Source organism: Amblyomma maculatum, chromosome 11, assembly GCF_055883805.1.
Source record: "Amblyomma maculatum isolate TAMU_Amacu chromosome 11, ASM5588380v1, whole genome shotgun sequence".
Taxonomy (NCBI): domain Eukaryota; kingdom Metazoa; phylum Arthropoda; class Arachnida; order Ixodida; family Ixodidae; genus Amblyomma; species Amblyomma maculatum.
The window spans coordinates 73,276,460-73,292,496 of NC_139354.1; the positions used below are offsets into that span (position 1 = coordinate 73,276,460).

The 16,037-nt window shown below is 40.8% G+C and overlaps 1 protein-coding gene and 1 pseudogene across 1 annotated transcript in view; both read left to right on the forward strand.

Annotated features, from left to right (window-relative positions):
• LOC146174160 (uncharacterized) overlaps nt 1–16,037 on the forward strand; it is a 268,166-nt pseudogene that overhangs the window by 111,388 nt on the left and 140,741 nt on the right.
• LOC146174161 (venom metalloproteinase antarease-like TserMP_B) overlaps nt 1,385–16,037 on the forward strand; it is an 80,200-nt gene continuing 65,547 nt past the window's right edge. The window contains exon 1 of the mRNA XM_084584258.1: nt 1,385–1,515. Coding sequence (XP_084440384.1) covers nt 1,494–1,515 — 22 coding nt within the window. The 5' untranslated portion in view covers nt 1,385–1,493. The remainder of the gene's footprint in view (nt 1,516–16,037) is intronic.

The following is a 16,037-nucleotide window of genomic DNA, read 5'->3' on the forward strand; positions in this document are numbered from 1 at the left end:
TAGCATTCGTAGTCGTGGGTGGCACATCGCCAGACGGGGGAAGATGCTCCCGTGTTGACGTTCGGAACTGCTCGGTAGCCTGTTGCATTCTTACTGATATGGGCGGGGTACCTGCCAGGCGACGGCTCCGACAAAGCTCCAGCGGTGGAGGATGCGTCATGAGGGTAGTCGTATCCGGCACCTCCACGAATTTGTTGCGACGGGGTTTGACTTCGGAGCGCTCAGCAAAAGGTCGAGAGAGCAAGGAGCCCAGCTGGGCAACGGCTGCGAGTCTTGGAACGGGCACGTGTCTCTTCGTCTTTCTCAACGTTCTTTTTTCTGTCTTCTTCCATGTGTTTCATTTTGTTCAGGATTGCTACAATACGCACGAGACCGTCAGTAGATGCTCTTTAACCGTTTGCTTAATGCTTTTTGTGCATTTTCCGCAATATCAGTCTCTGTATTGATGTTGACACTGGTGTAAATATAGGTGAAATTGACAAATTCGTTTCCTAATTACACAGCGACTGTGATACACGCAGGCGAACATAGACATGCTGTATCCCTGTGATGAGAAGAGTCAACAAACATTTCGTATGCTTAGCTGTGGCAGAAGAAATAGCAGTTACACCAAGACCGACAATATATTTGTTCCAGCGATTGCAATTTTCCTTGAAAATGTAAGATACTTATTGTTTTCATAATTTTGAGAGCGTAGCTTTGCAGAAACGTCAGGTTTTCACAAAGGGAGGGCTGAAACGTTTTCATTTTCAAGAATGTGACGTTGTTCACTTAAGCAAAGCAATGAAAACGTGCCAAAAAATAGCCACAATACTGCGGGCAACAACGTTATATTTTTAAACCTGACTGCAGAATCATTCTGAGGAATGCGTAAACAACTAAAATTCTGTTTGAAATATTTTCGGTTTTGAACATATACTCATCTCTCTTGTTAATTTTGCTTCTTTTAAGTAACGTATATTAACTGTCGCCTGCAGAGGCTTGGTGCTTGTCTATGTTGAAGTAAGTGATCACAATGTTCAACATTTCTCTCTAGCTCCTTTGTCACAGCTGAGCTTTAAATTAGTTGACGCTGTTAATCCCAAGTGAGCAGCTGCGGCGTAAAAAATATGGTTGTTACTCACTGCTGGCTTTGCTTAACGGGTATAAACATTCTCGAACTTCGCAAAGTCGCCCGATTCAAACTGAGGTGCAATGTCACAGAACAAAGCGATTTTTTTTTGCAACATACAAGTGTGACAGGCGGAATAGAGAATAAAACGATCCATAACAATATAAGCGCATCCAACATTCCTATTATTAAACAGCATGTTCATAAAATGAGCCAAATAAACGAATCACCTCGAGATATGTCTTAGTAAGTGTTTTTTATATGCGGTGCTGACGTACACTTGAGGAAAGCCTGTTTTACCTTTAACATTTCGATCTCGCTCTAGAAGAAACTATGAGAAATTCAGCAAGTCTTTTTTGCGAACCTTTATGGACTTACCGTTATGTGCCAGATGTCCGCAGTTGGTAAGTAACTGACTGGATATATTTTTGTAATCTGACGGAATAAATATAGCAAGCATATATGTCACCTTCATCTTTTTTAAGAAAACGACGCAAGAATACAGCCGGAGTTCTCTAAGAAGATAGGCTTCCCAATTAGGATTATCGATTTATAGCTTTCAACTTGTTACTTTAGTGTTCCCTTATTCTCTAATCAAGCCTTCTGATGTACATTTCACAACACACAGTGCAGAAAATGAAGGTCTGAATAGCGATGCTTTTACATGAGAAATGAAGTTTAACACACATCTGCAGGCGTACGCGCATTATTATTTCGGTAGCCTTAAAGACCGCTTTCTCCAGAAAGTCATATGATGCTCTTGGAAATTGAAAATCGAAAAAAAAATCTTTTAACAGTCGGCATTTAGATGGAGTCAAAACGGAGGATTTATTGATCAAGAGTATGGCGAGAACTTTATTGTTATCAAATAAAGTAAAGAGGCGCCCGAAAACCCCTGAACCCCAGCGGCTTCCGCGGCCCAGGCTTCTACGGCTGCTTGAATAACAGGACTAGAGCTGCGCATCAATGTCTCACACTAATTCATGCTGTGGATATTGATAGGTGTTGTTAACATTTGTGGATATGGCCATATCTGCGTGATTGATTGATTCCCCTAAGGTTGTTTGAAGTAACGATGCCAGAGATCAAGGCCACGACGTCAGGCGCTGCCTGCCCGCGGTCAGGTCCTTTCCAATGAAAGGTGTAAGCGTGAATCAAGCTCCACGAAACACACGCATCCTGTTTTAGACAAGCTAACCACAGGCGACCACAAGGATGGTCTTTGTGCGGCTTTGTTAATGTGGGGTTGCATATTTATGGATGGTAGTCATCCGCTTCTGTTGTTGCTTGCTCAGTTCAGTCGTTCAGTCGTGTCCGACTCTTCGTGACCCTATTGACCATGTCACGCCACGCTTTCCGGTCTCTCACTATCTTCCTAACATCACATAACTTCATCTGCAGTGCCTCGAGGATGCCATCTAACCATCGCGTTCGCTGCCTACCCCTTCTCCGGCGACCCTCAACCTTTCCCAACATCAAATCTTTCTCCAGCGACTCCTCTCTTCTCATCAGATGACCAAAGTAGCTGTGCTTTAACTTTAGAATTTGACCCTCCAATGAGCAGTCAGGGCTTATGGTCGACAATATTGACTGATTTGATCTTCTGGCAGTCCAAGGAACTCTCAAGAGTCTTCGCCAGCACCACAATTCAAACGCGTCAATTCTTCGGCGGTCAGCCTTTTTCACAGTCCAACTCTCGCATCCCTACATCACAACTGGAGAGACCATAGCACGAGTTATACGGATCTTGGTTGGCAGACTAATGTCTCTGGTCTTTACTAGGCGGTCAAGGCTAACCATTGCTCTCTTTCCCAGAAGCAGGCGTCTCCTAATTTCATGGCTGCAGTCTCCTTCCGAGGTAATCTTGGAGCCCAAGAAGAGAAAATCTGTCACAGCTTCCACTTCTTGTACCTTGATGCTCCAGGACTTGATAGGGCAAGAAGCCATGATCTTTGTCTTTTTAATGTTCAGTTTAAGCACAAACTTCTCACTCTCTTCTTGTACGCGCATCAGAAGTCTCTTGAGTTCCGCTTCACTTTCTGCAATTAAAGTGGTATCATCCGCATATCTAAGGTTGTTGATACGTTTTCCAGCAATCTTCACTCCAGCTGAAGACTCGTCCAGACCGGCCTTCCACATGATGCACTCTGCATATAGGTTAAATAGGCAGGGCGACAGTATACAGCCTTGCCTCACTCCTTTCTCAATCGGAAACCAATCTGTAAGACCATGCCCAGTTCTGACTGTGGCCTCTTGCCCTTCATACAGGTTCCCTGAGGAGACAGATGAGGTGAATTGGAACTCCCATCTCTTGGAGAGCTTTCCACAATCTGCTGTGATCTACGCAGTCAAACGCTTTCGCATAATCAATAAAGTAGAAGTAGATGGGTTTCTGGAACTCTCTTGCTTTTTCCATGATCCAGCGAAGGTTGGCAACTTGGTCTCTAGTTCCTCTGCCCTTGCGAAACCCAGCTTGCACGTCCGGAAGCCCCCGATCCACATACTGCTGCAGCCTACCTTGGAGGATTTTCAACATCACCTTGCTAGCATGCGAAATAAGCGCGATCGTGCGGTAGTTGGAACAATCCTTGGCACTGTCTTTCTTTGGAATGGGGATGTAAACTGACCTCCTCCAATCCTGTGGCCACTGCAGGGTTGTCCAAATCTTCTGACATAATGTATGCAGATTGTTAACAGCGTCATGGTTGAGGTTTTGAAGCAACACAGCTGGAATGCTATCAATTCCGCTAGCTTTGTTCTTAGCAAGGCTGGCTAAGGCCCATTCAACTTCACTCTTCAGAATGCCCGGCTCGCGATCAGTTATCACAACCGTCTTATGTTGGGTTTGCACATTCGGGTCCTTCTTGTACAGTTCTTCTGTGTATTCCTGCCACCTCTTCTTTATCTCTGCGGCTTCAGTGAGCTCCTTGCCTCGTTTGTCCTTTATCACGCCCATCTTAGCACAGAAGCTTCCTTTGATATCTTTGATTGTCTTATACAGAGCTCTTGTGTTCCTTAATTGGCTGTCATCCTCAACTGCTCGGCACTGTATGTTCAGGAAGGCATTCTTATCTCTCCTTGCTATTTTCTGAAAATCCGCATTGAGAACCTTGTATCTTTCTCTTTCCCCCATGCCTTTTGCCATCCTCCTTTCCTCAGCTATTTGCAAAGCCTCTTCAGATAACCAGTTTGCTTTCTTGCATTTCTTTTGCTTTGGAACTACCTTAGTAGCAACTTCTTGTATTATATCACGAACATCAGACGACATCTCTTCGGGCTGTTTTTCTTCTAGATCTAATTCTTGAAATCGATTCCTTACTCTAAAGTAAATAGTACTTGAAGGTACGAAAATATCTAAGTAAATAGTGAAAAAATTTGTACGAATGCAAATATCCGCGAAAAACATTTGCTTTTAAAGCAGAGCCTTTACAAAGTTGCGTCACATCCATGAAAAGCGGAAGTTGAGTGTTTTTATCAAATACCTCAAATATTTTAGAGGCGTTTAGTTGACTTTTCAGTGGAGTATTGTACTCCCATATTATTGATTTGTTCACTCTAAAACAAAACGCGTTATTGGGAACCAGGTTCATATCTGTCTTATGAAAAACATGCCTGTTTTCTTAAAATATACTTTTTTGATTTCGCCCAGTCACGCACATCAGTTTATGTACATTATTTGATGTCACTATTTAAAAAGTAGAAACTAGTGAAATCCAGATTCATATAATATTAGAAAAAATATCTCTCAATGAGAGTGTGGAAGTTGTTTTTAGCAGTAAAAGCTCTTTAATTGTTGAGAAATTGTAGTTCATCGTTTTTTCATTCAGTATTTGAGAACTAGTGTATCCTTTAGGAATATCCTAGCGCATTCCAGTTAAGACCAGAGTCCGATGTCAGCCTTCTTTCTTTGGAATATATTCCGAAGCTTACGTGTCGCGTGCGACAGTAGTTAGTGATTCCGATGCCTGTAGTTTTTTGTCGTTTTTTTTTATCATGTAAATGAGGACAGGGGCACTAATGCTAGTTTAATGTGTTACCTTAATGATACAGCCCGACTTATGTCTGTTTTACAAGAGGCGAGAAACTGACATGGATCGCAGAATTCAGTATTGAGGAAATGTTCTTTATAACAGCACGATTACCTACTACATAAACTGTTAGCACTGCTAACAGTGAATTGCATGGCTCTGAATTCACAGAAGTGAAATTACAAACTCTGTGAAGCTTCAAAGATAGTTAAAGGATCAAGTTATTAAAAAGAAGCATAGCATTAGCATAGTGTGTTCGGTGCGTTTACGCGGATTTCTGTGTTGCTACTGTCGCGAACCAGAGCGCCTACTTTCATGATTTACCGCTGTTCTTATATTATGTGCTGTTTCCCCCATTGCTTAAATATCCGACAAATGTAATATCTTGGGAAAGATCATAAGCACTACTTTGTTTGCAACCACACGCTTATAAGGCTTAAACTTGGAACCGGACAATTTTATATTTCTCCTTCATTGCGGATACTATGTGTCAGTACTGACAAATAGGGCCTAAAAAACGCTTCCCTCTCAGCGTGTAAAATTTCTCGATATTGCATTTTCTGTATAGTTGCCTCTCCCACTTAGCGAATAAATTATAGAGAGTGGTTACTTCATCATTGCCATATGGTATTTAGGAGTATTTCAAAAAGCTGCTTTTTTTTGTAATCTTTAAATAAAAAAATAAATAAAATAGAAAATAAGATTTGCATGCGGTATGTAATCATTATTTTTCTTGTTGAGGGCCGTTGTTGTATTCTCTAGAATTAATTTTTCTGGTTCTATACCTCCTGGTTGTAACTCATCATCAAGACTTTAAATATTTCAGCCTGCAATTCAAGCTAAAGGGAAACATAATCCCAACTTTTTTCAAAAAATTTTCAAAAATCACTTGCTAAATGATGTGTTTTGCACTGTTGATGTCACGACTAAAAGTATCAATTTTCCTAGTATACCAGAGACATGGTTCCTTGTCACATTATCCCTGAACAGATGCAATGCAGAAAAAACGCGTCGATTTCCCGGCGGTGCACAGAATATGAAGAAGCAGCAGCGTTAGGAATTGAGTGGAGTAAAATCATTCACGAATTTCTAAGCAAGTTATGTATATAAAAGGAAATTATTCACCTGTCTTCAGTATTTTTGCTTTTCCTTTGGCCCTTTGCTGTGCCGCGCAAGTTAAACACTATGTGAAGTGATCGGTAGTTACTCAACAAGAGACCACGTTGCGTGACCATATAATTATGCCTAAAGAGATAGAAGATTCCGCAGCAAACGCGGTTCATTCCAATGCCACAGTTGACAGACCCATTAGCTGTATATAGAACTAAAGCTATGCGCCCTATCTAAAGGCTGAAGTCTACAGCTGCGGTGAAAGCCCGTCCGTCTAGTGGCGAAGCTTCATCATTGCCATATGGTGTTTAGGAGTATTTCAAAAAGCTGCTTTTTTTTTGTAATCTTTAAATAAAAAAATAAATAAAATAGAAAATAAGATTTGCATGCGGTATGTAATCATTATTTTTCTTGTTGAGGGCCGTTGTTGTATTCTCTAGAATTAATTTTTCTGGTTCTATACCTCCTGGTTGTAACTCATCATCAAGACTTTAAATATTTCAGCCTGCAATTCAAGCTAAAGGGAAACATAATCCCAACTTTTTTCAAAAAATTTTCAAAAATCACTTGCTAAATGATGTGTTTTGCACTGTTGATGTCACGACTAAAAGTATCAATTTTCCTAGTATACCAGAGACATGGTTCCTTGTCACATTATCCCTGAACAGATGCAATGCAGAAAAAACGCGTCGATTTCCCGGCGGTGCACAGAATATGAAGAAGCAGCAGCGTTAGGAATTGAGTGGAGTAAAATCATTCACGAATTTCTAAGCAAGTTATGTATATAAAAGGAAATTATTCACCTGTCTTCAGTATTTTTGCTTTTCCTTTGGCCCTTTGCTGTGCCGCGCAAGTTAAACACTATGTGAAGTGATCGGTAGTTACTCAACAAGAGACCACGTTGCGTGACCATATAATTATGCCTAAAGAGATAGAAGATTCCGCAGCAAACGCGGTTCATTCCAATGCCACAGTTGACAGACCCATTAGCTGTATATAGAACTAAAGCTATGCGCCCTATCTAAAGGCTGAAGTCTACAGCTGCGGTGAAAGCCCGTCCGTCTAGTGGCGAAGCTTCAATAGCTGAATTACCATAAAACTTGACTAACATTTCAGTCTGTAATCTACACCACGCCACTGCCCGCCGCTCCCCAAGCAGCACCCGGCGCCGTTGGCTCCGAAAAACGTTGAACTATTTTACACGTTTCTTCCAAAGCAAGTATGCACAGTCTGTCTCATTCTAGTTATCTTTTTCCTCCTCGCTTTCTTCTACTGATCTTTAAATTTTTATTTCACAGAGAAAAACATTTGAATTGTATATCCCCCTAAACACATAGCTTTTTATTTATTTATTTAAACATACTGCTAGCCTCGTATTTGAGGCCATTGCAGGAAATGGGCACAATATATATTGAAACAAAGTTCAAATAGGCGCGGACATAGGTGCACTAAATCAACCAAAGCGATACATATGCACTATGTTTCCATTTGCAAGCGCTAAACAAGGAGGAATAGGTGGTATGGTTCAACATGCAGCAAAAAGAAAAACGAAAACATATATAGGGACGGCAACCACTGACAACTATCAAGAGTAACGAACAATCGAGGGAAAAAATAAGGAGACAGATAAGTGAATCAGATATGGATCAGGATATCGTTGCAACAAAAGGATACAGAACGCTACATGGCTTTGTTTGATAAAGTGGTGATGAAACTTTCGTGCGATGTACAGTTCACAGTGTCACTAGGCAAACTGTTCCAGTCACGGATTGCTTGTAGGAAAAACCAGTACCTGAATATGTAGTTATGAAATCTGTATTCAGTCAACTGTTTACTGTGTTTTGTTCTTGTATGCGTGTAATGGACGGTACGCAGTACTTACTGGTGTCAATTTTCATGCTGCCATTAAGAAGAAGAACTGTACATCGCTTGAAAGTTTCATCGAAACTTTATCGAAAAAAGCCATGTAGCGTTCTGTGTCATTTTGTTGCGATGGTATCCTGATCCATATCTGATTCACTTATCTGTCCCTTGTTATTTTTTCCCTCGATTGTTTGTTACTCTTGATAGTTGTCAGTGGTTGCCGTCACTATATATCTTTTCTTTTTTCTTTTTGCTGGTGCGATTTTGAATAGTCGGAAAATCAGCTTGTTTTAATAATACTGTAGGGCAGTCATGACGGCGGTACTTGTTAAAATAAATCTAGTTGCTTTTCGTTGTACGCTTTCAGACTTTTCTATGTACTGTTTACGGAAGGGGAACCAATAAACTATTACATATTCGAGTATAGTGCGAACAAGTGACGTGTATGCTAGACGTTTGGTGTGAGCTGATGCAGATCTAAGCGAGCGCTTGAGTGAATACAGAGCTGCCTAAGCCTTATTAGTAATATATGTTACCTGTTTGTTCCGTTTTAGATCTGATGAAATTACTATACCCAAATATTTACACTCTTCCACCTTTTTCAACATTTGTCCATCTAGAAAATATGAGTTCATTGTTTTTTTTTTATTCGTTAGAGTCATGCTAACTGTTTTTTCTCTGTTAATCGCCATCTGCCATGTTGGACACCACTGTTCTATATTTTCAAGCGTGTTGTTTAAGGTTGTCTGGTCTTCACGGCAGGTTATTTCCTTGTATATAATGCAGTCATCTGCAAACATTCTTATGGTTACGTGAGGATTATTAGGCAAATCGTAAATAAAAAGAAGAAATAGTACAGGAGCCAAAACTGCGCCTTGTGGGACGCCAGATAACAGATTGCCGTTATGCGAAAAGTGATCTTCGTAATGTTCATATTGATGTCGACCTACTAGATAGCTTTTCTACCAGTTGGAAATGTTGTTTTCATCGAGATAATGGATAAGCTTCTGAAGGAGTTTAGGTTGGGAAACCCGATCAAACGCTTTCGACATGTCTAGGAATATCATATCGGTTTGACCACGTTTACCTATTGTATTCGCTAAGTCGTGGATTGTTTCGATCAGCTGAGTAGTCGTAGACAATCCTTTTCTAAATCCATAGTGATTGGCAATAATTAAGTTTTATTTTCTAAAGATAATATAATGTATTTGAGAATTATATGTTCAAGGATTTTGCAGGCCGTACAGGTAAGCGAGATTGGTCGGTAATTTGATGTGTTGGTAGAGTAACTAAATTTATATATAGGAATAACCTTAGCAATTTCCCACTTCTCTGGAATTTCGCCTGTTTGGAGCGATCTTTCATAAATAATCAGTAGAAACTCGAACATCAACACCGCATAAAGCCTCAGGAACGCATTTGGTATGTTGCCAGGACCAGAAGTTTTCTTTTGATTTATTTCAAGCAAGAAGGAGAGGATACCCGACTCTGTTAAGATTAAACCATCCAGACTTGCTGTGTTACGTGGAAGCGAGTCGAGGTCGGGTTTTTGCCGTTATCATGCGTGGATACCGAGACAAAGTACTCATTGAAATCTAGCGTTTGCCACGGCTTCAGTCGGTGATAGTTTGCTGGTTCTGCACGGCTTCGAATTAAGATATCCCCAAAATTTGCAGCCTCTCTGTTACACCGAAGCCAAAAAAACATCTATCTTTTAATTTAAGGTCACAGTTTACCATTTTTCTTCAGTAACCTTTGCAAACATTACATGTCACATTGACGCAGGTGTAGATTCTTTGTGTACGTTTTGTTTCTTGCTTTTATGATTTTTGCGACTGTCACAAGAATATCTGACATCGGAGCAGCTGTTGACCGTGTCAGTTCACATCTAGTGTTAATATTAGCCTCACTTGGCAGTCCATACGCAAGGCCTCCATAAGCACTGCTGATGGCGCTGAATCTTCCTCAAGATATTTCTACCGTGTTTCAATGTAATCGGAACCTAAACTGACCCCAGATTTCAGATCACAAGCTTTTTATTACCGTGCGCGGATTCCTCCACATTTTACATAAATAACAGATTTTAACTGATCATTCTACACCTACTACTTCCAAAAGCATTAATTATATCGCACAGTCAGCCACCCCGTATGGCACCTGTCTTTCAAGTTGTTTTCGACTGGAAAGCGCTCTTCCATATTTTGTGGAGAAAATAGTGTTATAACTGTGTAGATTGAATGATTCGCTGAAATGCGCGGATTATCCTACTTCCAGAACATTTGCAGTTGTTTTTGAAGTTTACAAATATATCAACAGAAATAAAAAAAGAACGAAACAAATCTTTCAATCTTCGCCACTTTTGATATGTTCAATATACGAGAGTGTCTTACACAATTATTTTCTTGGTCTTTACAAGATATTGTATATATACGTCTTCGAAAAAAATTATCTCCCCGAATTATGAAAGGTTTCGACTAATATAGCTCATGTATATTGTACTGGAGGCCGGGATACAAATTATAATGTTGCGGTTTTTGTAGAACCACCGCCTCTGACCAGCTTCAATTCGTCTTGTTGAACGATTTTACAGAACTATTTTTGATTGGTAGCGTATTTACGGTAATAATTTTCAACACCTTCAAAAAAAACACCAATCTCTGATCAAATTTGCTCACACACAGCCAATTTCATGCGCAATAGAGTTATAATAGAAAATACCTGCTTAAGAAAGGTACTCCTCACTAACGAGCTTTTTGATTATGAAGGAAGGATGCTGTTTGTCCTGTCATTTCTATGAACTGCTAAGTACATGGCTGTTCTGTCAGTGTTATCTGACTGAGGCAAATAAATGTTCAGGTGATGCTTATAAACAGTCCAGAAATTCCTATAATAAATATGGCGTCTGTTTTATGCAGAAAAAATCTAAAAGGCACGAGACTCAAACATGGTAGCATGCGGCGTAATAATGTGGCGGAGGTTACAATGTTTCTCATATTTTCTTTTTCTTTATTATCGCAAATCGACCTCTGCTCTCGATGGTACTTTAGCTTTTCCTTTTCATAATCAAAGTTGTTCTACTCAGACATACTTATGCGCGGAATCGAGAATGGCAGCTTATTCAAGTTGGAATGCGGTTAAGCAAGCAGCGCTAGTACAGTACTGACGAGGTGTTCCATCAAACCTTGTGGAAAATTCCTGAAAAGGGGTGAGATAAAAAAAAGTGAAACACTAAAATAAACTGAAGGAAACGGGCAATAAAATCATAAAAGCGCTTAACGCTGACCTATAAAGAAAGAAATCATAAACATCATACACTCTTGGTGCTTTTAAAACAAAGCAAATTAAATTGCGATCGTCTCAATAATAGAAGCGTCATACAAGGTCAACAATAATATTGATGTGAACACCGAAAAAGAAACAAGTTACTGCAGGCTAAGAGGAAACAGACGAAGAAGAACAACTTAATTATAAAAAGAAAAGGTGAGGGTTGGGAAGGTTTTCTGCGCATGCCTATGATACCATGAATATCCCGGGCGCCAGACGCCCAAGCCACGTCTTGGGATTGAATCTCCTGGTTGCCGCCGTTCCAAGCGTCGAGGGATGAATAAGAGGGATGAGGCATAAGTTCTCTGGTACGATGAACTGGCCAAACAGTCCAAAACATACGCCTTAACGATGTTATTTCACCTAAAAGCTCAGGAGGAGTTAATTTCTGACTCAAGGTAATTCGAAAAAAATGAATCTGTCTGGAAATTAACGGGTTTGCATTTTTCCCCACATCTCCTGTTGCTCTCTGGAGAATGAGCTGCGTGAGCATATTCTTCTCCCTAGTTTGTAGCACAAGTGCGGTGTAATTGTGGTATTGGGTCAGCGGTCAGTTTCTCGTTGGCTGTGAAACGAGGCAGCTCTAGAGCTGTTCTGTGAGCCGACCTGATGATAGCATCGACCTTCCCTACATTGGCCTTAAGTGCGAATAAATACGGGAGCATATACAGGGGTGATCAAAAGTTCCAAGGCCACAGGTTCTACTTCTGAGCAGTATAGTCAGGCAGCTACGATGGCCCCAAATTTCAAAATACATGTGGAGGGTAGAAGAATCATTATTCTAACCTCTGAGATAATTTATAGCTTTAATGGGATCTCACGTGCCAGAATATGCTGACCAGAAGCAAAACCTGCGGCATGGAAACTTTTGACTCCCTCCCCCTGGACGTCATTATGTTTAGTATGAACTCGTTAATAATTTGGAAGGGATCGTGCTATTTAATTGCCTTTTTTCGATAAGCGATTCAACTATTTCACCTTTGTGCCTGGTGGAAAGATTCTATGATTTCTTCTAGCGAGTTCGCCTTACTGGGTTTATTAGGTATATCCTATTAAAGCAGCCATCACTTTTTGGGAGGGATTATGACCGAAATCTTTCGTGGACTCCCCATATTTCATTCATAAAAAAGAGGCTGACAAGCAATTGATCACGTATTTGCCTTTATTGGGGTAAAGTCATGGGGAGCGTCCGTACGGTAGATGCTCCAACTATACCGTGCATTATTTATGGGATTTCTTCGGTACAGTTTTCCTGCACTTAGAAATATCAGGAAAACCAACTTAGGAATTTACAGAGAATTCAAGCTTATTCTCTGCGAACCTGCCTGGGATTGCCAAAATGTGCCTCTACGACTGTTACTATTTTAATTGTGAGCATCCCATAGCTACATACCTAACAGTTGACGCCCTGAGGGCAAAATCTCCGACACATCTCCCGGGCTCCCTGTGATCATTTGGCCAGTCTTCCTATTACCAGGCCACGTACATCTTTTACAGAGACCGTTGATGCGCATCGTGCTATTCTGCCGTCCCAGTTTACACCCGCATCTAGACCGCCATCTCCACTATGGAGCATGCATCAACCACACGCTCTTCTTTCAATACCCGGCATCAGGAAGAAGGTCGATCTATCGCCGACGTAACTAAAACAAATCTCTCCTGAATACTTCTATGAGCACCATGCAAATCATGAATGCCGTGAGTTCTTCTGGCTCCATGGTCACACCCTCAATTAATACAGAAATAAGGGTTAGGACAACTTGCCAGACTTCTTCAATGGCTGCAGAGCTAACCACTCTTCGTTTCGCGAGTATGCATATCAGTCAGCAGATACCCCAGCGGTGGTCTATTTCCGCAGACTCAAAAGCAGCCATGGAAGCCTTAAAAGCGGCTCTTCGCCGTGGAGCCCATGGACAACTCGTTGCGGAAATACGACATATTCATCACTATGCAATTAATGAAGGACATGACATCATCTTACAATGGCTTCCAGGACACAGCGGCATAGCGGGCAATCTTCGGGCGGACGAGTTCACACCTGGCTTCCACCTGGCCTACCCCGACGCGAAGAAACTTTGCTGGGCCGCTTGTGGGTTGGTGTAGCATTCACAAACTCGTATTTTATTATGATAGGTATGGAAAACAGCCCTGCATGTACAAACTGTGGGTGCGACGAGTTTATAGGCCACATTTGTCGTGAGTGCCTCATATACAGTGAGGAAAGACAGTGTATATGCCGTGCGCTGGAGCATCTAAATGGACGCCCATTGACTGAAATTAAAATTTTAGTTCCCTGGTCATGGCGATCGTCTGCGGTGAAGTCCTCCCAGGCACTGCTCCGCTCAATGAAAAGCACAAGCCTATTCGAAAGACTATGATTTTGCTGTTATGTTCCATTATATGACTTTCACGATGTGATGTGACATGTCTGTGATGTGACTGTACTAACATCACCCATCCCTCTCACGACTTTTATAGCCACTCATCCCGTTCCCCCAGTGCAGGGTAGCAAACCGGTTTCTTTTACGGATTAACCTCCCGGCCTTTCCTCCTCATTTTCCTCCTCCTCCTTATTCCAAATCTTTTTCTCTTTGACTTCTTTAACATCACTACCTTGCATTTTTATCGTAATAGTCGAGGTTCTGTCTTCTGCCTTGCATCTTCTAATGACCAACACTTCTGTTTTGCCCGGTGAGCACTCGAGCCCCGCTTTCGTTGCCTCAACTTCAACTGCCCTGGAAACCACCTGTCGATCTTTTCCTGTCTTTCCATCTCAGCCTTCATTGATCCATACAGGAATATCATCAGCGTAGAAGTTCTAAGTTTCTAATGGCGGTGAGTGTATTTGGCAGCCTCAAGTGTGCAAGGCTAAGCAGAAAGCAGTATAAGATCGCTCCCTAAGTTGTGCCCTTGTTCCCGAGTTTCAACGGATCGGATAGTAATAGATCCTCTTTAAATTTTACTTTGCGGTCCTTCACAAAGTTTCTGATATAATTAAACACTCTCCTTCCTGGGTTGAGTTCTACCAGCTGCTTTAGTACCGTGTAGTGCGCTTCTTTATTAAAAGCTTTTTTAAGGTCAAGTTCTGGAATGCCTTTTCCTCAAACACTACTGCGCTTTTAAAAACTTTGACAGAACAGAAAAAAAACAAAAAACTGGAGCGCAAACACTCATTTAAAATTTTATTGTGGCATACACGCATGTATAATCTCAGGACGTTCAAACATTCCATAATAGCAATCAAAGTCGGCAACGGTGCAATCGATACAGTAGCGCACGTGTCACGTTTGGAAAAAAAAAAATAAGTTTTCACTTCTTTACTTCAAGAATTCCTACTCTTGCTTACATAGCGTCACAGTAGGGCTACTTACTCATCAACCTTCTTTTCCAGCTTCAATTCACTAAGCCTCCCACAGCTTCCTTGGTAGAAAATTCCTTGATTTTAGCGAGGCGGTAGTCTCATAGAAATAGGGTGTGCAGTCTTTGCACCTAGAGCAGTGTGGTGCCAGATTCACTGGTACACTAATCTGGCCACAGTTGCGCCTAAGCTCAATGTGCCTTCCTTTAGGCAATTTCATGTTTGCGGTCGACCATATATGAAGGAAACTGCAACTTGGTCAAATTAGGGATACCAGTGGTGCCGCTAATGTAATGCAGTATAGCTATACAGTCATCCAGGGCTATGAACTAAAAGCCCAATTTTATTAGGAAGAATAGCGAGCAGGTGCGGTGTTACTTCAAGAGTTAAATATATTTTGGATCTGATATAATCAACATGATGATTCCAAATCAAGTGCTTCGAAAATACCGCAAAAATAATTTGGACAGAATCCACTATCTCCACAGAATCATGGTTTAAACACACATTGAGTGAGCTAAATATTACCTTCCTCTCTTGGAAAGTGCAACACTCTTTACTCTTTTCAAAATTAATCTGCCGGCAATGCTTAAATTTTTTGTTTCCTTTTCCTTCAATATCACCTACTGGTTTCACTGATAAGAACATTGAATTATCATCTACTTAGGATACAAATTTACTACCATCTTCACATTGCACGAGATCATTTTGGATAAAAATAAGTATAAAATCCGACCTATTATACTTCCCCAGGGAACTCCTGCGTAAATACTCTGTACTGAAGACAATCAAACTTTAAAGTGTACATACTGTGTTCTAGGTGAGGGGTATGATTTTGTTATGTGTAGTGATTTTTCGCGTTCGTGCTATTGACAAGAAATTTGTGACTTAAGAAATCAAATGCTTTTGCAAAATATGTAAGTATGCCTGTAACTAGCTCCTTATTTTTTAACTTGTCTATTATTATTTCTTTTTGAGTAAGTAGTACTCTTTTCTGTAGATCAATTCTTTTGAAAACCAAGTTGAAAGTCAAGAAGAATATGCTTGTTAAAAATGGCATTAGAGTGCTATAGCTTCCATATACCTTTAGGGATACTGGTAATTTAGACATAGGGTGGTCATTTTGAAATAAATAATTGTTGCTACTTCTGAAAATCGGTATCACTCAAGCGCTTTGCAATGCCTTCGGAAATAGAGCGGTAGATAATATAAGATTTTAAATGTGCGTAATATCGGGGCATGT